We start from the raw sequence: 23,926 nt of genomic DNA, 5'->3' as shown, positions 1-23,926 counted from the left end.
AAAAAAAAACAGTTCTTTCGATTGGAGTTCAAGCAGTGAGTAATACAAGTAAGTTTACATCTTCACCTAAAACAATAATTATATTTGTTAAATTGAATTGCTCTATTGCTGTTTCAATTATTATTACATAAGCATCATTATTTGCTGAATGTTTCTTTTTACTCGACATTCTCATATTTTATAATATTTTATATGTGTAAGTTACACTGACCGATATAACGATATTTTTATTTGTATTACAGCTTCAGTGATGTATATATGTCGTGTACTTATGCATATTATGACGATTACAACTCTATAAACTTTTTGAATCGTTATATCTCAAAAACGATGGCTCTTAGGAAAAAAAAGTATTTCAACATTTTTTATAGATAATTATCTGATCTACAATTTTTGTTTGAGATAATTTTATATAAAACTTACCGTTTTGCTGAAAATCGCGAAAAACGCGTTTTTGTGACCTTTGACCCCGAGTAAATTTTTTTGCACATGCCGGATCGATGAGAACTTTTCACATTTCATTTATAATAGTGTATTGAATAACCCTACCAATTTTCAGCCAAGTGGGAATTTTCGTAACCTCATCCCTATTTTTTGGTCTAATTTGACCGGACTAATAAGTAATCATTTTTCTATTAAAATTCAATATTAGAAAAATCTTTATTTTTTTAAGTATTTTCTTAAAAAGCTTACATATTCGATTATCACGAACTAGAATAGGCTTTAGAAAATATGGTTCTGTTATTCATTGGAATTATCAAATAAAATTTTAAATATTCTGATGGTTATTTATCAAATATCGCAGCTTTTTTAAAATTAAAAAAATTATATCAGGACACTTTGATCTGAATGAAAAAAAAATTCTTCACAACGAAAAATGGAATGGACAATATAATTTTAAAAAATTTTTAGGAAAAACAAGATATCAAAAACACTAAGTTTCTTAACTGCTGGGTCAACTGTCTTTATGTTTTTTTTTTTTTTTTTTTAAGTATTATTATTTTGAGTACCCTCATGTAATCCTTCCAACTATATTAATTATTACTCATTTAAAATTTAGTAACATATTACATGTGACACACAATTACATATTAGTATGATTCATTACAGACGAAAGTGACTACTTTTAAAGCAAAGTATCAGTCTAGACATAGATAAAAAAATTCTCGCCAAAAATTTGCCTTTCATTTTAATATTGAGTAAGCTCAATGATGCATTAATTTATTTCAATAGTTCAACAATATGGAGGGAAGAATTTCTAACGTGTACCAAAAAACTTGATTCACCTATAAAATAATCGTTACTTTCTGTATACATATTTTGAATAAATTTAGTTCTAATATAAAATGTATTAACTAGTTTTCTATCACTTTTTCGTGAGATCTCGGAAAAAGATGAGGTACAACAAAAAATTTTCTGGTAGCGTTAATGACTCTCGTACTGTAGTTTTTTATATCTATACCATGATCTATCACTAATATATGATTGTTAGATTTAACTGAATTCGATGGTTAATATAACTAATCTAACTATCTAGTTAATATAACTATCTAGATGATAAAATTTACGATCGCAAAAATCGTTGATGGTACCATAAAAAATAAGGTCATCGAATGTTAGCTTAAATATAATTCATACTTATAAACTTAAACTTCACATAAATTATTGGGAGTATTTATTAGTAATATGGCATCCGAAACTTATTTCAGCTAATTAAAATTTATTTTAGTTTAAAAACTAAGTATTCGGATATTTTTCAGATTGACATCCGACACTGAAAAAAAAAATCTTGATTGGAGTGTAAATTTTCTTGGCTCAAGAAAATATTAACAAAGATTGAAAATTTCTTGAATGAAGTCAAAGTTTCTTGAGCTAAAAAAATTTCTTTTTGCTCCAAAATAACTTTTGTCTTCCTTAAAATTTTCTTGGTGCAAGAAATATTTTTTTCTGTGTATTTACTCCCAACTTTTGGCAGCGTAATTACATTTATAAATTTATCTGACGTCGTTTATCTCGAAAAACGAATTATTAAGGCCGGTGTATTCATATTTTTAAATATTTTCCTGAATTGATCTATTTTTTTCTAATCCTATAAAAAATAGCGGTTGATATGCCTATCAATGGTGATCATGGTCGTTAAATGAACATAGTAGGTTATTGATTATGAATCACGGTTTACTAAACCAGTACTTTATTCCAATATTATATACACGACCTCATTGTAAAGTGATAGGACACTAATATATAAATAAGAAGCTAAAAAAAGAAAAAAACAAAAGTTTTAATAGTCGCATCCCTGACTAAGTGTTGAAGGACTACGAGAGCCCCTCTCAAGAAAGAAGACGGTAATTTCTAGTGAATGACATCATCTCCAGGTTTGACTGGATATCCGAGGCCACGTGTCTTGCTCACGAAAATTCAATACACGAGCTCTTACATCGATAAGTCGTTGGGCGGGGAATTCACCAGCTTAACAGTGACTCTCTAAGCTGGTATTCAGTTTAACTTCGACTGTCAAACAGTGGAGAACATTTTAAGTACTTGTGGGATCTCGTGTTTAAAAACAGATTTTTAAATAAATATTCACTTATAGTAAAACATACTTTCCAAAAAAGTAACAAACATGGCAAACAATAGAGCAGCTAAGTCTGGATTTGCCGCAGAAGCACAAAGAAAGGTTAATAGTTAATAAAATATTTTTACTTCATTCTATAAGCTTATTTTACTGTTTTAATTAAAATTTTCGCCAACAATTATTACTTTAAGACTCATTTAAATGAGTACATAATCTTATCTCTCAATTATCATGACCTAAAATCTTTACTAAATTTATTCTGACTATCTCATTTACGTTTAAAACGCAATGATGGTAAATAATATTTGTATATTTTTATTGTAAGATAAGTGTTTTATTTTATTGAGTTAAATTTTATCAAGATAAGAAAATTATTTTAAAAATCATTATTAAATCGTATAGTAAGGAATGCCGAGTATTGATACACTCATTGTAATTGTGATACATAATAAAATTACACAGTTATACTAACAAGAGACTAAAAAAAATGTAACAGAGAAACAATCGCATGCCAGCTGTATGTAAACTGTTGGTCAGAGAGAATTAACAAATTTTTATTTCAGTTCCCCAAAAAATATAACGTTCTCTTGCTGGTTAACTGTACCATGTATTTCGTTACAAATTCCTTGAATTTTATACAAAATTTTAGAACAATATAGGAGTTATCAGTTATCAGACCATAAAATAAGTTCTTTTACGAAGATCAAAAAAATATATTTAGTTATCTAACATCACACTTTTTTAGTTGAAAACTGTTTTTATGCGTGATACAAAATAGATTTATACGAAACGATGATTTCATGCATTTTTAGGAGGTTTTCAGAACATAATTTGATATTACAAAATTATGTATACAGACAAGTTTTTAGTTCTAAAAATCTTTAATTGTTCACTTAATATTACAATTTTATAATCTGTGCATATAAATATGCTAGGTTTGTTTTGTCGTAGGTATGTCTCACTTATTCTCAGAAAAGAAACGATACTTTATCACTTGTGGCTTGTCATCAAGAAACGCAAAGTTCCTTTTTTCGTTCTGAATAATAGTGGACGATTTTGATATTTTTATTACAAAAATGGGTATTCAAACAAAATAAAGAATTCAAACTGTTATCTGAGTAATTCAGGAAACCGTTGGTAGTAAACACCGCAACATTCTTTTATGTTTGATATACAATAATATTTATCACGATTTAGCTTCATAAATTTACGCAAAATATTCACTTTTAAATAACAACCTTATTAAATACGAAGAATATGTGTAAAAAATGTCGAAATCGTAGATGGAATTTTATTATTTTTTTGTTTTTGTTTTTGATGAGTCACTTAAAATTGACCATACTTCATTTAATTTTATTTATGAAACTGTCGTAATACATATATTTATAAATGTATTACTCATTTATGTCATTCACTTTTATTGAACAAATTAACTGTAAATAATTGATACTCGATAGTTTAAAAAAATGTGATAATGGTTTGAAAAATATATCAATACGTGATAATACTTTTGATAGCATCGTCTTATCATACCAATGGAGATAATTCTCTTTTATAACAATTCATTTTGTTTTTTATACTTTTAGAAATCTGGAGAATAAAAATTGTTTTATTGATTTTTCAATCATAGACATTAGTAAAATTTTTTCGTCATTGCGCCAAAATACGTTTGGGTAGAAAATTTTATTTCAAGTATTTATTATCTTTGTGTATCGGATTAACGTGATTTTATCAAATTAACACACCAATATTTAAAAGAGAAATTTTAACACATACTTTTTCCTCGCAATAATGGAAGATTTTTTAAATATAAGTATTGATTTTTTTGGGATTTATGAAAATAAAATAATAAAGAAATTTGCTAGTAAAAAAAAAAAAAATAAATTAATACGCAAAATAATTATTGCAGTTGGCTTAATTGGATCCAGACATTTTTATAAACAACAATATGATAAATCAAATTTATTTACAATCTGCCGGCTCAATTATCAACTGAATGAATTTTTTATTATTTGTGAAGCAAACACGTTATACAGAAATGTATTTAAGATTTTAAACGCGAATGATGGAAACTTGTAGTTACATACAGACACTATAAAAAGTTTTTTGAAGAGTTACAAATAATTTTTTCACTTACTTATTACGTTATTTATGATTGATTCATAACATATGTTAGCTTTAAATTAATCGCACGTGTGATTGGAACAATTTTTCTGTTTATTTTAAAATAAATTATAAATAGATAATAAAATCATATTCCAGTTTTGGTAGAGCATTGTCAAAAACATTTATACTTGAAAGATTTATCATTAAAAAAATACATATTCCAACATAGTCTGTTTGCAAACGATGACCTTGAAAAGCTGCTTCGATACAAGACAGTGTCTATCACTCTATAGTTGGGGTGTATAAAGTACAAGTTTTTAAATATTATTATCGATTCAGCTAGATTAAATATACCTAATTAATATAATTATCCTTGGGTATGAATTTGTTTAAAGATGCGGCAATTTCAGTTTGTAATCCAAAAAGAAATAAACACATCATATATTCGTATACTCGCCTTATATGGAGAAAAAATGAAGGCCGTTTTTACTGCCAATCGTTTTCAAGCTATAGTCGGAATCATGACTTGCGATGGATGTCCTTGACTTGTGAAAAATTCTCAACAAACACACCATTTTTACGAAGTGGGTCAACAATTTTATTTGTAAATGATTAAATAAACTGCTATTAATTGGGGCATCATAAGATACGTCAATGTTTTATTCCTAATAAAGTCTATAATTTAATGTCAATATTGAAATCAGAGTATTTAATGGTTCAATTAAATATCCCAACAGCTCCAATTACACCATTACTTTTCTAACTTCCCATTATTAAAATCAATGACTTTTGTTGAACAATAGTTGTTTTATTTACTTTAGACTAGATTTATACCAGAATAGCTTATAAAAATTTGTAACATAAAAAATGATGAGATGTACTATTGCAAAGCACTTTTTTTGTTAATATAGTCATATATGATTAGAGAAACATACAAGGAGCATTAAATGATGAGTTTCCTGATAAGATTTATTATATTCTCAATAACTTATTAAGTAGTTACACAGGTTTTTTTTTTTTGTAATCGTTTGACTGATAATTTAGGTTTATTCTTTAATGCATGTAAAAAGTGTATATCATCACTGTTCTAATTTCCGAATTCGATCTGTCGGATTGCGGAAGTAAAACTATATAATATGTTTCTGTGCTAGAAAAATGATATATTATCATAGAAAATATAAAAGTATGGTCAAATATACAAATTGAAACTTGTAGATTCTATGAAAATCTATCGGTATATATATCATTATATTTGAGCGTTGTAGGCGATATTTAGGAACTGTCGTTTATAAATGATGTAACTTAATAGTGTTGAATGCAAAAAATAATTGATTTAAAAAAATTGAACAACATATAAAACTAAAAGTAATTTTAAACATTTTGTTGGAAATTTTTGGTTATCTCTCGTGATAGTCGGGTTTGTGGATTTCAAAATTTTAAATTTACTTAGCATACGTTCAGCTAATAAAGATAATTAAAATCAATTTCCAATATAGCTTCAGAAAATAAAAATTTTGTTTTAACTCGATTTTCCAAATTCGCAATAGATGCGATAATTTTCCGACTTTGAAAAATTAAGTTTTTCATAATAAAATACAAAAAAAAACTAGGAATTACAATTGTGCGCATACGCGCGCGCTCTACTCCGGTACCAATAAAGAATCAGGGGCCACTTTTTTGATTAGTATCGATATAATTTTGATACTAAACTAACTTTATTTTAGTCATTAATTTTATAATATAGGAAAAGAGAAAAGATAGTTCCATTAGAAGAGACTGGAAAATGGTTCTTAAGGGGGGAAATACGTGTATAAGGCTGTTTTCATTAATTTTTTTAAGGTACAAAAAATTAATATTATTTATTGAAACTATCAGGTTATTTTATACATATATTTATGAGTATTTTTTCGTATTAAACAACAATATAAGTTAACAAATAGCGGAGATATCAGCTGATAAATATCGTAGGTTGTCATCTGACTTAGCAGTCTATGTGCAGTATGGAAGCCACAATTTTTATTGGAAATCAATGGCACAGAAAAATTACTTCATTTATATGTGTATCTTCGATATGAACCTCAATTTAAAAAAAAAAAAGTAAAAATTTGCATTTTTTAGAAGGCTGTGAAATTAAGTCGTGATTTTTTACCACTTTTTCACACATTGTTTATTAAAAAAAAAATAGTTTAAATAAAAATATGGCTTTCGATTGAAGTTCATATTCAAGGTAATTGTATAAAGAAAATTATAAGCCATATCGCAAGATGATTGGTTTAAAACTCTTTGAGCTAGACTGCACACAGTTTTGAAAAAACTCGTTTCGAGAAAAAGGCGTTTGAAAAAAAAGTGACAGAAAAAGTTAATGTAATATAGTATTAAAGTTATAACTAAATCGCTTATAACTAATAGGAACGAATAGAAATTTTGACTTGAAATTTTGAATCTATATTTTTGAATAGTTTTACAAGCGATTTATAAAAAAAAAAAAAAAAAAAAAAACAATTGAATTTTTTTAAGCCTGTACACGTATTTCCCCCCTTAAAGTAAAAAAGTCTACTTTTTACTTTTTACTGCTCGACGAGCTCAGAAGCATAGAACAGCTAACTCTTTGAGCTCGGAGAGCTCAAAAACGTCGTAAGTGCAATTTTAAGCGCTTAGATATAAAATTAGCGGGAAGTTGTAGGGATTGGCTTCAGAGTCAACCGTTTTTCTAATTCTTTTAAAATGTGAACAATATTGAAATTTTATAAATTTACACATAGTGGTAAATTATATGTTAAACTAATTATTTTATTTATTTAATTATTTTTTTTCCAGATAAACAGTAAATATAGTGAGGAATTAGCACAAGAATGTCTTAAATGGATTAAAGTAATTACAAAAGTGGAGATTGAAACGAGTGGTGACATGGATAATTTTTATGAAATCCTTAAGGATGGAACTCTTCTCTGCAGGTGTATACTATATAAATTAAACTTTTTTTTCAAATTAATATTAAAGAGAATATTTTATAAACTGCTCTTTTAAAAATTATTTCAAATTTTAGAGCAATTTAATTTTTAAGAAATTTAAAAACTGATTGAAAAATAACAGAAGCATGTAATGGAATAATTATAGAATTTGAAGTTTTTCACTGATGAATTCATTATTCATATGGGGGCATCCATTAATTACGTGAGGTGATCTAGGGGGGGGGGTCAAGCTAAATCTTACCAAATCTTACTTAGGGGGGAGGGGGGGGGTTTTAGCAAATATCACGTAATTTTTTAACTTTCCGCTAAGAAAATCGAAGATTTTCAAAAATCGGGAAGTTATTGTTTGCACCCCGTTTTACAAAAATCGAGTTTTCATCGAATCTCGACATTTCGAGGTCCTAGAAAGCTTCCCTGACTATTCCCGCGATGGTGTATGTGTATGTATGTATGTATGTATGTGTGTGTGTGTGTTTTTTTTTTTTTTTTTTTTTTTTTTTCAGAGGGAATCCTTTTTACGGATTCCAGGCATAGCTGTTCAGCCTGGATATGTGGCGACTCGACGCAGCGTCATACTAAAACTCGACGCTAACGCCCCTACTCACTAAACCCTAAAACCCTTTCTTCTTTCCTTTAATCCCTCATGGGAATCGCCGTCAGGCATTACTTCGTGAGGGGAAGAACTAGTTACTGCTCTTCCTTCTGGTGGCTAAGGTGTTAACTACCTTCCTTCTATCTTCTGATATTTGCTCTTCTTCTTTCGGTGGAACGCAAGTCTTTGAGGACTTCTGTTGCAAACGTGTTGGTAGCGTTCCAGGCAGCTTCTGATGACAACATTGCTTCCACTATTGAATCTGGTTGCATTCTCTGGTTCAGGATCCTCTTCAACTCTTCACGCTGTGGATCGAAATGAGGACATACAAAGAAGACGGGCTCCGCATCTTCAGCAAATCCTGGGCAGGACGGGCACTCTGAAGAGTCATCGTGCTTAAAGCGGTGTAGATACTCTCGAAAACACCCGTGTCCCGACAACATCTGCGTAAGATAGTAATTGACCTCGCCGTAATTCCGGTTAAGCAAAATGTCGATCCGAGGTGTGAGGCGGTACGTCCACCTACCCTTCTCTGCAGCATCCCATTGTAGTTGCCATCGGCCTATGCTGTTCTGCCGTTCTTCAATTCTAAGTTCTTCAGGGCTCAGTGTAGTTGACCTTTTTCGTTGGTAAAGGGCTCGTCTTTCCTCTGCTAGAACTCTAAGAGGTAGGGTTCTGGCAATGACGCACACTGCTTCTTCTGATATAGTGCGGAAGGCACTAGCTACTCGTAGGGCACTCAGTCGATATACTGGTCCAGCTTTTTTCCATGATACTTGAGTTTCCAGTGCATCAGCCCAAATGGATATTCCGTAAGTGAGCACTGATGTGACTACTGACGACAATAGTAGCCTCCTGCTCTGCATTGGGCCTCCGATGTTAGGCATCAGCCGTGCGAGACTAGCCTTCACTACTGACGCTTTGGCACTGATGTGTTCCACCTGCTGCTTGAAGTTAAGTCGGGCATCCAGCATCACTCCCAGATAACGGATAAATGGTTGTGATGTGATTTCTTGTTCTCCGACTCTCAACTTGATAGTTTCTACCGTTTTTCTACTGGTGATGAGCACTGCCTCGGTTTTATGCTTGGCTAGTTGCAAGTTCACCATGTCCATCCACAAATTGACTCGTCTGAATGTAATATCAAATGCCATTTCTATCTCTTCGAGGTGCTTTGCGACGATCACGACAGCTACGTCATCCGCAAATGCTACAAGTTTGACTCCCGTAGGCAATGCTATTCTCAGGATGCCATCATACATGATGATCCATAGCAGAGGACCTAAAACTGATCCCTGTGGCACTCCTCCGGTGATTTCGTACTCTTCCGTACCGTTCTTCGTGTCATATTTCAGAACCCTATTCGTGAAATAGCTCGCTACCATTCTGCGAAGGTATCCTGGTACGTTTTTTTCTTCTAGAGCCCGCATAACGCAGTCCCAGTAAGCGGAGTTGACGGCATTCTTGATGTCCAAAGCAGCCAACAAGCAGTATTTCTTCTTTCCACCCTTCCATCTCGTTTGTGTGTAAGTATGTGTGTGTGTGTGTGTGTGTGTGTGTGTGTGTGTGTGTGTGTGTGTGTGTGTGTGCTTGTGTGTGTGTTTTTTTTTGTTTTAAGGGGGGGGGGGAATCCTTTTTACGGATTCTAGGCATAGTTGTTTGGCCTGGATATGTGGCGGACTCGACGCAGTGTCATACTAAAACTCGACGCTAGCGCACCTACCCACTAAACCCTAAACCCCTTTTCCTCTTTCCCCTAATCCCTCATGGAAACCGCCATTAGGCATTACTTCGTGAGGGGAGGATCTAGCTACTGCTCTTTCTTCTGGTAGATAAGGTGTTATTTTACCATTCTTCAAGTTGTTGTCATTTGCTCTTCTTCTATCGATGGAACGCAAGTCTATGAGGACTTCTGTTGCAAATGTGCTGATGGCGTTCCAGGAGGCTCTTGATAACAACATTGCTTCTACTATTGTCTCTGGTTGGATTTTCTTCTTTAGGATCATCTCCAGCTCATCTCGCTGTGGGTAAAATCATGGGCACTCAAAGAAAACGTGTTCCGCGTCTTCATTGATTCCTGGGCAGGACGGGCACTCCGGTGAATCATCATGCTTGAAGCGGTGAAGATACGTCCGAAAACATCCATGTCCTGACAACAACTGCATCAGATAGTAATTGACCTTGCCATGACTTCGGTTTAGCCAAACGTCGATCTTCGGTATGAGACGGTGTGTCCATCTCCCTGTTGTCGCGGCGTCCCACTGCGATTGCTATCGTGCGATGCTGTTCTGCCGTTCTTTAGCTCTGAGTTCCTCGGCACTTGGTGTGGTTGTCCTCTTTCGTTGGTAAAGGTTCCGTCTTTCCTCAGCTAGGACTCTGAGCGGCAAAGTTCCGGAAATGACACACACTGCTTCCTCTGATATTGTTCGAAAGGCGCTGGCTACTCTTAGCGCGCTCAGTCAGTAAACTGGACATGCTTTCGACATGCGTCGGCCCAAATGGATATACCATATGTAAGAACCGATGTAACTACTGATGATAGCAATGACCTCCTTGTCTGCTTCGGGCCACCGATGTTGGGCATCAATCGTACTAGGTTAGATACTACTGCTGATGCTTTGGCGGTCACGTGTTCAACTTGTTGTTTGAAATTAAGTCGGGCATGGAGCATCACTCCCAGATATCGAATGAATGGTTGGGATGTGATTTCTTGGTCTCCGACGTTTAGATTGATCGTTTCCACCGCTTTTCTGCTAGTAATAAGTACAGCCTCGGTCTTCTGTTTAGCCAGTTGTAGATTTACTGTGTCCATCCACTGGTTAATTCGCTCAAAGGTGATAGCGAACATATGTTTTATCTCATCAAGATGCTTGGCAACGATTACTACGGCTACGTCGTCCGCGTACGCTACCAATTTGATATTTCTTGGTAGTTTCAGTCTCAGCAATCCGTTGTACATGACATTCCAGAGAAGTGGACCGAGAACAGAACCCTGCGGTACACCTCCAGTAACATCATACTCCTTTGGACCATTCTTCGTGTCATATCTCAGGACTCTATCTGTGAAGTAGCTAGCGACTATTCTTCGTAGGTATCCTGGTACGTTCATCTCTTGAAGGGCTTGCATGATGCAATCCTAGTTGGCGGAGTTGAAGGCATTTTTTATGTCTAAAGTTGCCACCAGGCAATATTTCTTCGTTCCCCCCTTCCATCTGGTACCGGCGATTGCATCTTTGGCTATACCGACAACCAGGTTGATCGCGTCCAGGGTTGATCGTCCTTTCCGAAATCCGTACTGATTGTCTGCTAAGAGTAGATCGACAACTGCTTCTATCCTTTGGTGGATTATACGTTCTAGTATCTTACCGGCTGTATCCAGCATGCAGAGTGGACGATAAGATGACGGTTCTTTCGGTGGCTTTTTCCCTTTAGGAAGTAGTACCAGCCGTTGTTGTTTCCACTTCCGAGGAAAAATCCCTTCCTTAAAGCAGATGTTGTAGACGTCGAGGAATAACGCTGGCGCTGCTTTAATAGATGTTTTCAAGGCAATATTAGGGATTCCGTCCAATCCCGGTGCTTTATTATTCCCGACGCGGTTACAAACTTCCATCAGTTCTTCTTTCGTGACAGGTGGAATATCATTCAGTTCGTCCTGTGCCAACAGATAGTTGAAAACGCGCTGTCGTGGAAACAGCGCAGTCATGATCTTCTGTAAGAGTTGAGGACACGTAGGAGACGGCATTGGCTGATATTTCAGGTGTGCCATGACTACCTTGTAAGGTCTACCCCACAAGTCTTTGTCCACCTCGTTGATTAGCTCTTTCCAGCAGTTCTTCTTGCTATCCTTGATGGCTTTGTTTAAATGTCGACGAGCTTTCTTGTATTCTGCGACTAGTTCCGCTGAGTCAGGCCGCCGATAACCACGCTGAGATATTCTTCTTTTCTTGAGACACTCTTTCCGTAGGAAGCTGATGTGTTCGTTCCACCAGTGCATGAAGGCAGAAGGTCTTTGGTTCATGCCCCGTTTACGGGGCATGCAGGTGTCGCAAGCCTGGGTCACTCTCTTCATCAAGTCCTTGGTCATTTCTTCTGCAGATCCAGTAGTAAGCGGTTCACTATTTAGGGCAGCTGCTAGAGCACCTGGGTCAAAGGATTTCACCTTCCACCCAACGATGTCAAGTTTCTTAGCCGGTCTTCTAGGATTCTGGTCCTTTGATACTTCCCAGAGAATCGCATTGTGATCGCTGGCCGTGTAGATCTCCATCACCTTCCAGTCGTAGTTTCCTCTGATGAGGCTGCTGCTGACAAAAGTAAGATCCACAATAGAACTTGCGTCTCCTTTAGTGTACGTCGGCGCATCGCCGCTGTTTAACAATACTCCATCTAACGTAGAAAAAGCTTCCAGTAGTTCTTTACCTCGAGCGTTGGTGTGTTTGCTGCCCCATTCCACTGCCCAGGCGTTGAAGTCTCCAGCTATTGCCACTGGGTAGTACTGCTTCGCGTCCTCCGTCAGTCGATCCAGAAAGTCCATAAATTCAACAATAGTGAGGCTAGGTGGTGCGTAGCAGCTGTAAAAGCGGATGCCATCTACCGATGTTGCTACAAAGCCGGCGCTGCCATTGTTAACGACACTCTGGAAGGGGAGCTTGCGACAGGACCATATGACAGCTTTTGTGGTGCAGTCAGTTTCCCATGGTTGGCCGCCGAGGTGTTTATACGGTTCCGATATAAGCACAAGGTCAAGCTTCTGTTCACGTACTGTCTGCATGAACAAATCATGTGCCGCCTCACAGTGGTTGATGTTTAGCTGCAGTATTCTCATTTTCGTTTATCAGTTATCTTCATGAGTGCCTCTTGGTATACTGGGCATCTGCTTGTGCCAGCTGTGTGTGTGTGTGTGTGTGTGTGTGTGTGTGTGTGTGTGTGTGTGTGTGTGTGTGGATGTATGTAAACCTCTCATAACTTTTGAACGGCTTGACCGATTTGATCGCGGTTGGTGCCATTCGAAAAGGCTTGACCAAACTTAAATTTTGACTATACTTTGGAACGATTCGGACCAGTAGATTTTGAGAAATCGCAAAAAAAACTACAAAAAAAAAATTTTTTCAAATGTGGTTTTTTTGGAATAACTTTTAAACGGCTTCACCGATCAATTCCAAAAACTGATCAGCTCGTAAGATAAAAAAACTACGTCGATCGACGCCAGTCCGGTCAAAATCGGTTGATTCGTTCGTGAGTTATCGTTGACAAAAGAAAACCGAAAAAAGGGTTTTTTCGGAATTACTCCGAAATTTTTCGTTCTATTAATTTAAACTTGAAGATTCTTCATGAAACTTAAAAAACTGCGTTAAATGCCACCAACTTCGTGAAAATCGGTTCATTCATTCAAAAGTTATTGCGATTTGAAAATTCAAAAAATAGTGTTTTATCAAACTGCTATCAAACTTTTGAGTTCGAAGAGCTCAAAAGCATACAAAACCTATTTTTTTGAGCACGGAGACCTTAAAATAACACAAATTGTATTTATGAGCTCGAAGAGCTCAAAAACGTCATAAGTACAATTTTAAGCGTTTAGGTATAGAATTGGCGGGAAGTTGCAGGGATGGCCTTCAGGGTGAACCGTTTTCCTAATTTTTTTCTAGCAGAAAAGGGTGTAAAATTGCGTAAAAATTATTTCTAGAATAAAATATGGCCAAATCTAACACAATAGTGTTTGCTGTATTCGTACGAACACGATCAATTTTTCGTATTCGTCCAAACACGAGATGATCAATTTTTTGTAATTTCAAATTTTTATCGAAAATTGCGTCAAATTATAAAAAATATGTTTTAAAAATATCATTAAACATCTCCGAAAATATTGATTTTAGCGACTTGATGCTCAGGACTTTTTTTTGTAGAAAATTGAATTTTCTACACGTTTGTCGTCTACGTTTTTTCTGTAGCTCTCGTCATTCACGAGATAAATGCAAAAAAACGTGAATTTCATGGAAAAATCAAGTTTAGAGGCCTGTACTACCTCGCCGGTTCGAGTTACAGCTTGGCCGCAATGGACTTTTTAACTTCCCGCTAAGAAAATTGAAAATTTTCAAAAATCGGGAAGTTATTGTTTTTACCCCGTTTATCGAAAATCGAGTTTTCATCAGATCTCGACGTTTTGAGGTCCTAGGAAGCTTCCCTGACTATTCCCGCGATGGTGTCCGTGCGGCCGTATGTATGTGTGTGTGTGTGTGTGTGTGTGTGTGTGTGTATGTATGTAAACCTCTTATAACTTTTGAACGGCTCGGCCGATCGGATCGAAATAGATGGCGATCTAAAGAGTATCATTGCCATTAAATTTCGTGAAAATTTGAATCGATTCGGTTCGCTAGATTTTGAGAAATCTCAAAAATAAAATTTTCAAAAAATCGTTTTCTTGGAATAACTTCTAAACGGCTTTACCGATCAATTCCAAAATTTAATCAGCTCTTAAGCTTAAAAAACCACGTTGATTGCCACCAGTCCCATAAAAATCAGTTGATTCGTTCGAGAGTTATCGAAAACGAAAAATTTCGAAAAAAGTGTTTTTTTCACATAACTTCGAGATTTCTTTTTGGATAATTTTTGACGAAATGGAATAATTATTAGAGCCCAAAAAATCACGTCGATCGCCACCAAGAATGTGAAAATTGGTTGATTGGTTCGTGAGTTATCGTTGTCAAAAAAATTCGGAAAAAGTGAATTTTTCAAATTTCTCTAAGATTTTCGGTTCGATCAGTTTGTGTTCAAAAGAATATCATAGATTCTGAAAAAGTGCGTGGAATACTGCCAACCGCGCGAAAATCGATTCATTCATTCAGAAATGATTGCAGTTTGAAAATTCAAAAAATACTGTTTTATTAAACTTCTATCAGCCTTTTGAGCTCGAAGAGCTCAAAAGTATACAAAAGCTATTTCTTTGAGCTCGGGGAGCTCGTAATAACACACAAATTGTATTTTTGAGCTCGAAGAGCTCAGAAACGTCATAAGTGCATTTTCAAGCGTTTAGGTATGGAATTGGCGGGAAGTTGCCGGGATGGCCTTTAGGGTCAACCGTTTTCCAGATTTTTTAATTATGATTAAAATGATTTTTTTAATTAATTCCGTAATTTTAAAAATTTTTTCAATGAACCCATTTTGGCCATTTTTCTTTAAATAATTTATAAGCCGTAAAAGTTAGCTTAAATCTATTGAATTTATTCTGAAGTTCCCATGATTCTCTTAATTTTAAGCTATTGTTTGTCGACTTTTGATACTTTTTCAATTTATGTCGTAGTTCGGAAAATTAAAAAAAAATCAAGAATAAATTAATTTTTAGCTTTCATCATCAAATGACTTTTATCTGTAACAAATCCTATTTTTTAGGTAGATGTCTTTGTATATCTATTTGTTGTAGTCGGTCTTATATCGTTATTTGCAAAAATATAGTAAAAAATAAATTTCAGGACAGTATTGCCTTTTAATAACGTGTTTTTTTCAATATTCGAGCAAGAAATCTACCTATCCATATCCGGTGTACAGCCAAAACATAAATTTTGAAGAATCTCGCGTGAGATTAGGGGAGGGGGGAGGGAGTTGAGGAAAATCTTACGAAATCTCAAGGGGGGAGGGAGGGTCGAAAAATTCTTAAAAATGCCTCACGTAATTTATGGATGCCCCCTAATGAGATTGTTGAGGTGATGAAAAAAAATTGTCTATTCAGTATTAATTAACTTAAAAAAATTTAATCCTGTGCTTTTTTCTCAAAATATTTTAGAACGAAACATTGTTTGTTTTTGCATTATTATTGTACACAAGTTGATAAAGTGAATGACAATCACAAAAAGATGAAGAAAGTTTTTTCAGTCTATTTTAGATTTATTAATTTCTATATTTGAGTTTTTAAAATTAAAATTATTGTATCAGACTGAAATATCACTTATGCAAGTACTATCTTAAAAAGATAATTAACAACCAGGAATCTATTAGAATGATAGTTTAAAAAGAAACTTATTATAATTACTATAATTTGACCAATTGAATAGATTAATCAACGAAATCCAGCCAGGTTCAATAAAAAAAACTAATGACTCGAAAATGGCTTTCAAATGTATGGAGAATATTAATGCTTTTTTGGAAGCAGCGAAAAATCTTGGTGTTCCAGCACAGGAAACATTCCAAACTGTTGATCTTTGGGAACGACAAAATCTTAACTCTGTCGTAATTTGCTTACAATCACTTGGAAGAAAGGTATATTTTTATTAATTCATATTTTTATTTTGATATACTTGAAACAAGTCATTATTATCAAATTAATTCATGTATCTGCTATATCATTTAGCTTTATAGAAATTCCCAATTTGATTGACGGCAGCTTTAATTAAAAATGCATTATATGTTTTTATTCTTTTGAACGCAAAGACTGAGTGGAAATAACGTAGATTGATGTAGGCACATAATTTAATTCACTAAGTATTATACATATTTTTTTATTCAGGCTGGAAATTATGGTAAACCAGTCATTGGACCAAAAGAGGCTGAGAAGAATGTCCGTAACTTTTCCGAAGAGCAATTACGAGCTGGACAAGGAGTTATAAGCTTACAATATGGTAGCAACAAAGGAGCAACTCAAAGTGGTATTAACTTTGGAAATACCCGGCATATGTAGATTTGGTTTTTTTTTAATATTAAATCTAATTTTTTTATTCATTTTCTTTTTTATTAGATTTTATGAATTTATGAAATGTGTCAGTTATAAAATAACAAAATAATTTTGTACAATTTACAAAAAGTATGCAACTTTGTATAATACTGATTTATAATTTATAATGTAATTTTTCAATGGTTAATTTTTTCAACTAATCTTTCGTCACTAATATAATAAGCGCGGTGTCACCTTTTTTCATTATTATTTTTTTTCCTATTTCTCAACTTGAGGTCAATAAATAAACCTGCTTTAAAAAGAATTAAACATTATCTATTCCCGTTAGAGTCAGTATTATATTTATTATTAAATATTGAAAAATACAATTCTATCAACAAAGATATATAACCAGCAAAAAATAATTCAGTAATTTGCATTTAAACACAGTACACTGATAGAAGGATTTATTTGTATTAAAAAAATATTTGTTAATAGTTAACAAATCATTTATTAGAGACCATTTTTTAGTATCAAACAAATATTTCTTAGTATTTAAAATGATTTGTTTGTATTTAATAAATCTGATATTCATTTATTAAATATTAATAAATCTTTTTAAATACTAAGAAATATTTGTTAAGGAATAAAAAGTGGTCTCTAATAAATGATTTGTTAAATATTAACAAATATTTTTAACTATAAACAAATCCTTTTATCAGTGTAGTAATAACGATTACCACGCAAATTTTGAAGTCTGGTAAAATTATGTTATGATGAAGGGTTAAACGATAAAAATGATGTAATTATTAAAATTTATACTGTTGATAATTAAATAAAGCGTGTAAAAATATATAAAACTCATTCAGTCAATAAAATTGACCGGGCCAAATAAGTCTATTTTTGTACTTAAAAAATAATTGACTCTCGAAAATTTTTTCTTCCATAGCCAAACTATATGACTTTCAAGTCATACTTTATTCTAGAAGTGCTAATAATTTGTGAAGCGTTTAAATGTCACTTCTTAGCATAAAATATAACAACTAGAAAACAATAAAGAAAGTGAGGCACAACTATTTGAAAATTAAAATTTAAAAGAGCTTATATTGAAAGATCTTGAGAGATTTTTTTCAAAATAGCGTTATAAGTGAATAAAAAACATTTCTAAAAGATTTTGTAATTTGATTAATATACTATATAATAAAATAAAACAATTATGAAAATATCCATTGATTGTATTGGTTTTTTTTTTCGATTTTAAATATAAACCATAATAATAAAATATCTATTACCTGTTCGTTTTTCATATAATTTTAGAATATAAAACTCATTGATGATATGAAAACATTATTACAATATAATAGAAATAATTAAAATATAAATTATTAGCAGTAACTTGCGTAAATGATAATTTCGTGATGATCAAATGTCGAAATTATTTTTAAAACCTGTCATTTTTATTTTAATTTCTGACTTGAAACTAAAGCCCAGAGTATATTTATCTTTGATGTGCTGATAACAGAACCCTGAAGATAAGTTGATTCTTATCAACTCTCTTTTCAAATATGCATCAACAGTCAAACCTCTCAAAAGTAACACTCTTTGTTCACATATGCATATCAAAATTAATATTCAATTCTGCCAGACACTTCCGGTCCGCGGCAACTTCCGCCAGACGCTTTAAAGCTTGTCATTAAATAACGGAATCTTACTTAGTCTAAGTCTAAGTCACAATTTTTAGATACAACGCTTATATAACTATTTCAAAACTTTTTGTTAGCAGCAAAACCAATTTAACGAATTAAACGTCCCCTAGACATATTAAAAATTCAGAATACTGTAAAATAACAGAAAATCTTATTTATTTAAACTTTAGAGCATATAAATTTCTACAAATAGTGATTCAAGCAATTTTTAATTCTTCTATTTGTTTAAATCGTATAGCTTGCTAAAGCGCTACCAAAAATAGAAGGTGTAGGATCTTCTTTTTTTTCTAGAATACTTGAAAAAATTGTTTTTATTGAAGAATAGAATCGATAAAATTCATGAACTATCTATTTCTATTTTCTGTTTTCTATTTTCGGAGATTTCTGAGCATAAAAAGTTTATCAACACTTAATGATTAACTTGTAATTGTGATGAACCAATTTATTGGAAAAAAAATCAATCGTTTATAACTTCTGACCTTATTTTGACTAAAATCTGACTTAGAGTTTGTTATTCTTAGCAGTATAATGGTTATAATAAAAACTCAACCCTTTAGTCATCTCTAGAAAAAAGAATATCTATTGTTTCAAATTTTTAACTGCAATTTAATGATGTGTTTTTGAGAAAATTGATTAGACATTGAAATGAATCAATATGAAAGTTCGAAAGTGATTTCAAAAAAAATTTTTTTTTAATTCTAATTAGAACTACTTTGTAAAAAAAAAATAAATTTCCACAATAATGCTCTAATTAGTTATACTTGTGACTGTTATGGAAAAAAAAGGTAGTTAGGTACCAGTCTTTCATGATTGAGAATAAAATTTTCTTAAAAATTTTAAATTGAAAAATCGTTAATTGGACTTACGTAGTTTAGAGCTTAGCTTTTTAATATTTACTCAATTAGCCAGTCCCATGGCTAAGCGGTACAACGCGTGTCATACTTGCTTGGGACTGGTGAGGCGTGGGTTCGAATCCCGGTGTGAGCTGAATTTAATTTTCAGTGAACATCGGTGCTCGTAACTCACGCCGGGCTGTACAGGTTTGGGTTTTTCGATGGTTTCCCCAAGCCCTATGCTACCGGTGGGGCACAGGCATTGCGTGCAATTTCCCCAAAGTCGGCCCATCGCCGCATTACTCTCCAGGCTGAAAAAGTATGTAATACCGCCAAACTTATTCTGTCAAACTTAATGTACCGATCAGCCTGGAGTCCCCCTCCGGTCTCAGCTAGACCCCCATCGAGACAGAAGTCTGAAAAGCGGGGTTAAAAAAAAAACAAAAAAAAATATATTTACTCAATTACCATCTAAATAATTTTTTTTTTTTTTTTTATAGAAAATTTAACTTATTATGAGAATCTCACAGAAAATGTTCTTTCTTTTTGAAAATGAACTTTTAAAACACCAGCACAATTTTGAAAATAGTCCATTTAAATTTTAAAGAAATTTTCTTCCCAACTCAAAATAACTTTTGATATTATGAAACCGAGAAAAATAATATTTTTAGAAATAACTCAATACAATTATAAACCTTTAAACTGAAAGTATTTTTGAAGCTTCAGTTGAAAGTTACACCGTTCGCAGAAACTTTTCTGAACAAATACATATGATAAGGGTAAAAGACCCCATTAATGACACCTTTAACCCCTATTAATGGCAGTTTTTCTTTCAATGAAAAAATGTTCTACTTGGAATAAAAATTAAACATTTTTTTTATCTAAAGGTCTTAAAGATTAGAAATAATATATTCATTATTGAAATTAATTATTTCATTAATTGAATAAGTACCAAAATTAAAGAAAGTGTCAGTAATGGGGTCTCCGCCACTAATGGGGTCTTTTACCCTAGTAGGATTTCTTAAATCTTCAAATAATAAATTGACTAAAGCATTATTTAAGTTTATAAATTCAATAACTTTCCATTTTGAATCGTCGGTCACATTAGAAGTAAAACAATTGTATCGTCTATAATTAAATTTATAAAAACGAATATAATACTGTGGGTGTCGCATAAATTCAATAAGTAAGAATTTGCGAAAAAAAAGTTTTATTTTCAATAGGTACTTACTTATCTGCTAACATCTTCAACATTAATTTTTACATTCAATTTTTACAATTATTACTTATCTTTGGAATGGATTATAATCCAATCCAGAATTGTATTTAAACTCAATTGTGTATCCTGTTTTAGATTTTGCTGCATTATCCATTAATTTTTGGACTTCAGGTCTGGAAAATGAAAATCAAAGGTTAGAGCAATTAGAAAAAAAAATATTTATACTTTAATTCATTCTTGAAATAAAACATTTCAATTGCGATAAGCACGGACATGTTAATTATTTATTATGATTATGATTCAAGTGAATTAAGGTAAAAGACCCAGTTATTGACACTGGCCTAGGTGATTGACACTTGCAATTTTATTCTAATTACAAAAATAAAATGTTCTCAAAAAACCAATTATTTAAAAATTTATAATTCAAAAATTATATTTATTAATTTATCAGAGTCGATTTGTTTTATTTAATTAAAATAAAATTGCAAGTGTCAATAACTAGTTCAGTGTCAATAACTGGGTCTTTTACCTTATGTGAGTTTATGAAAAGTATACATTTTTTTTTAGAAGTGAAAATTCTCATTCTGTTTCAGGAAGTTTAACCGTGAATTATTTTTTGTAAGAGAGAATATTATTTGATAGGGAAAAGACCCTATTAGTGACAGGGACCCCATTACTGATACTTTCTTTAATTTTGGTACTTATTCAATTAATGAAATCATTAATTTCAATAATGAATATATTATTTCTAATCTTTAAGACTTTCAGATCAAAAAAATTTTTAATTTTTATTCCAAGTAGAACATTTTTTCATTGAAAGAAAAAGTGCCACTAATAGGGATTAAAGGTGCCACTAATGGGGTCTTCTACCTTATATTAATTTAATCAAAATAAAAACGTTACATATTCAGACAAAATTTTTTTTAATCTAGATATAAATATCTAAATATGACAGGTGAGATATACACATGATTACTTCATTTTTTCATATCTGTAGTTCCATGAAAAATAAATTCAGAATTTTTGTTTTGTGCAACTTTTTATCGTTAAAATTTTAAAATAGATTTTGTTGTCTTAATTTTTGTGAGAAAAATTAATAACAAAACCTACCTCTCGAGACTCAAACAAGCGCAAGTAATTTTTTCAAAGTATTAAATTTAGAAAAAATAATTTTATAAATTCTTAAAGATATTTTTAAACATTGAAAAATACAAAATCAGTCATTAGATTAAAAATCTAAAATAATAAATTATAATTCTTACCTGTATGGAGGAGGTAACATTTCCTCGTGCCAGGTACATTGTGGTTGTTCTTCATCATCAGGTTTTTTATAAATCCTGCTTCTAATGATATCGATGTCACGACCATATTCCTCTAATAAATCATCAATTTTTCGAGGAGGAACATCAAAGTGAATAACGTAGTAGTTAGCTTCTCGATGAACGATATTATGATTACTCATTTTATAAGGTGTTGGTTTTTGGCCAAGATTATCAATTTTACGTATGATACCTTTTTTACTAAAAATTGCAGTTGATACTCTCTTTAATGTATTAAAAGTCTCAGGCTATAAAAAATTTAATTAAGAAAATTAATTACAAATAAATTATTTTACTTCTATTCAACATTAAATAAATAAAAAATAAATATTGATAAAATACCTTGCTCATTATACGGAGTAATAAAGGCATTTCGTAAGTCGGCATTGTTAAGGTTGAACTAATTATCTTACAACATAAATAAAAGCAATTTTTTTAACTATGTTAATTCCGGTTTGATTATTTATTTATAAAAAAAAATCATCACTAAACACTCGTGCTTGAATTTTAAGACTGTTTTCATTGATAATTATTGGTTAAATTCACGGATTTTCTTGATCCCGGATTCTTTACATTTGTCTCGGTTGCCGGTACTTACATTTTTCGTATGTTTGAAAAATTGGTCTAAAAAGTCCAGAATGTAACTATACTGCTATCTTATGAACATAAGAACGCGGAGTAAATTTAAATATTATCTACAGATTGAATTTTTTCTTCGAAACGAGAATTTTTTTTTTTTTTTTTTTTTTTTATAAGCACATATTTATACCTATACAATTTGTATTTCATATAAATTATTAATAGCTAGGTGCTTACTATTTTATACTAATAAAAAATTTGAGCAAAAAATTATGATACTAAATTCAGCAGATATCTGTCGACATCTGATAATCTTATTGATTTTCATTAAAAATTAATTACTTATAAAAAAAATATTCTTGAAAAATTTGCACTTGTAATTTTTTTTAATTTCTAAATGTAGAATTTTTTTATTACAATTTTTTCATAATAATTTAGTTATAGTATAAAAATCCAAAAAATTTGCATACAGTGAAGGCTGTTAAAAGTTACCCAGGTTTTCTTTCTCGCTCTTGTTAGCGTTTTACGAGAAATTGAGACAGAACTATGGTAACTTTTAACAGCTTTCACTATATGTCTTTTAAAAAATTCACATGGAGGCATTTAAGAAATTATCGTATGTTAAATTTAAATTCCCCCCTGTATCTATCATACAATAATGGACAATAATTTATCCCTGCTTGTGTTGCTTTGGTATCGATGAAAGTTTGGATTTATGAAAATTTGTCCAAATAAATATGAAAGTTTGTAAAAATGCTAATGAATCTAAATGAATAAAAGCACAGAAAAATTTCCATATAAATAAATATAAATACAAATGATTATATGTAAACTAGATCATCTGTGCAATTGTACAGTTGTACATATGACCAACTGAACAAATAAAATTCCCTATTTTTAAAAATACGTACAACTAATAATATGTTTATTTGATTTAAATTCCAAAAGTATAAATGGAAAAATGAACATTACTGTAAATGAAAATGTATATATTTAATAGTTAATAAAAAATATCATTTGAATAAATGATTAATAATACAAGTGTATAAAAAAATAAATGATACATTGACTTAATGAATTTATGTATTTAAAAAGATATATCCGGATGTAAAAAAGCTATGATAATTATTTGAACAAAAGAAATTGCGGATAAATAATGGTAATGAATAAATGTAGAAATGATTTTATGAATAAACGACATTATGATCATTAGTATTTTTAAGTTTTTGTATAAATGAATATTTGTAAACATGATGATCTGAACAAATGAAAACTGTCCGGAATGGATATTTGAATAAATGAAATTCTGTCCAAGTAAATCAATACAAATGAACATCTGGATTAAAGTAAATCTGTAAAATGAATATTTGTCCAGAAGTTAAACTGC

At 31.8% G+C, this 23,926-nt stretch overlaps 2 protein-coding genes across 2 annotated transcripts; one reads left to right on the top strand and one right to left on the bottom strand.

Annotated features, from left to right (window-relative positions):
* Window positions 1-2,458: 2,458 nt before the first annotated feature.
* On the top strand, window positions 2,459-17,205 carry LOC123268934 (myophilin). The gene is made up of 4 exons (XM_044734398.1): window positions 2,459-2,677; window positions 7,499-7,635; window positions 16,288-16,492; window positions 16,740-17,205. Exons 1-4 carry the CDS (start codon window positions 2,624-2,626, stop codon window positions 16,908-16,910), a joined length of 567 nt encoding a protein of 188 aa, XP_044590333.1. The 5' UTR covers window positions 2,459-2,623; the 3' UTR covers window positions 16,911-17,205.
* A 3,410-nt stretch (window positions 17,206-20,615) lies between these two features.
* Window positions 20,616-22,493, bottom strand: LOC123268615 (probable 28S ribosomal protein S6, mitochondrial). Its single transcript, XM_044733844.1, has 3 exons — window positions 22,303-22,493; window positions 21,904-22,208; window positions 20,616-20,814 (listed from the first exon to the last, which is right to left on the bottom strand). Exons 1-3 carry the CDS (start codon window positions 22,345-22,347, stop codon window positions 20,709-20,711), a joined length of 456 nt encoding a protein of 151 aa, XP_044589779.1. The 5' UTR covers window positions 22,348-22,493; the 3' UTR covers window positions 20,616-20,708.
* Between the last annotated feature and the right edge of the window lie 1,433 nt (window positions 22,494-23,926).

The sequence above is a fragment of the Cotesia glomerata genome, linkage group LG7, assembly GCF_020080835.1.
Source record: "Cotesia glomerata isolate CgM1 linkage group LG7, MPM_Cglom_v2.3, whole genome shotgun sequence".
NCBI classification, from domain to species: Eukaryota; Metazoa; Arthropoda; class Insecta; order Hymenoptera; family Braconidae; genus Cotesia; species Cotesia glomerata.
The sequence above is the reverse complement of the archived record's forward strand: the minus strand, read 5'-3'. Positions and strand labels throughout refer to the sequence as shown.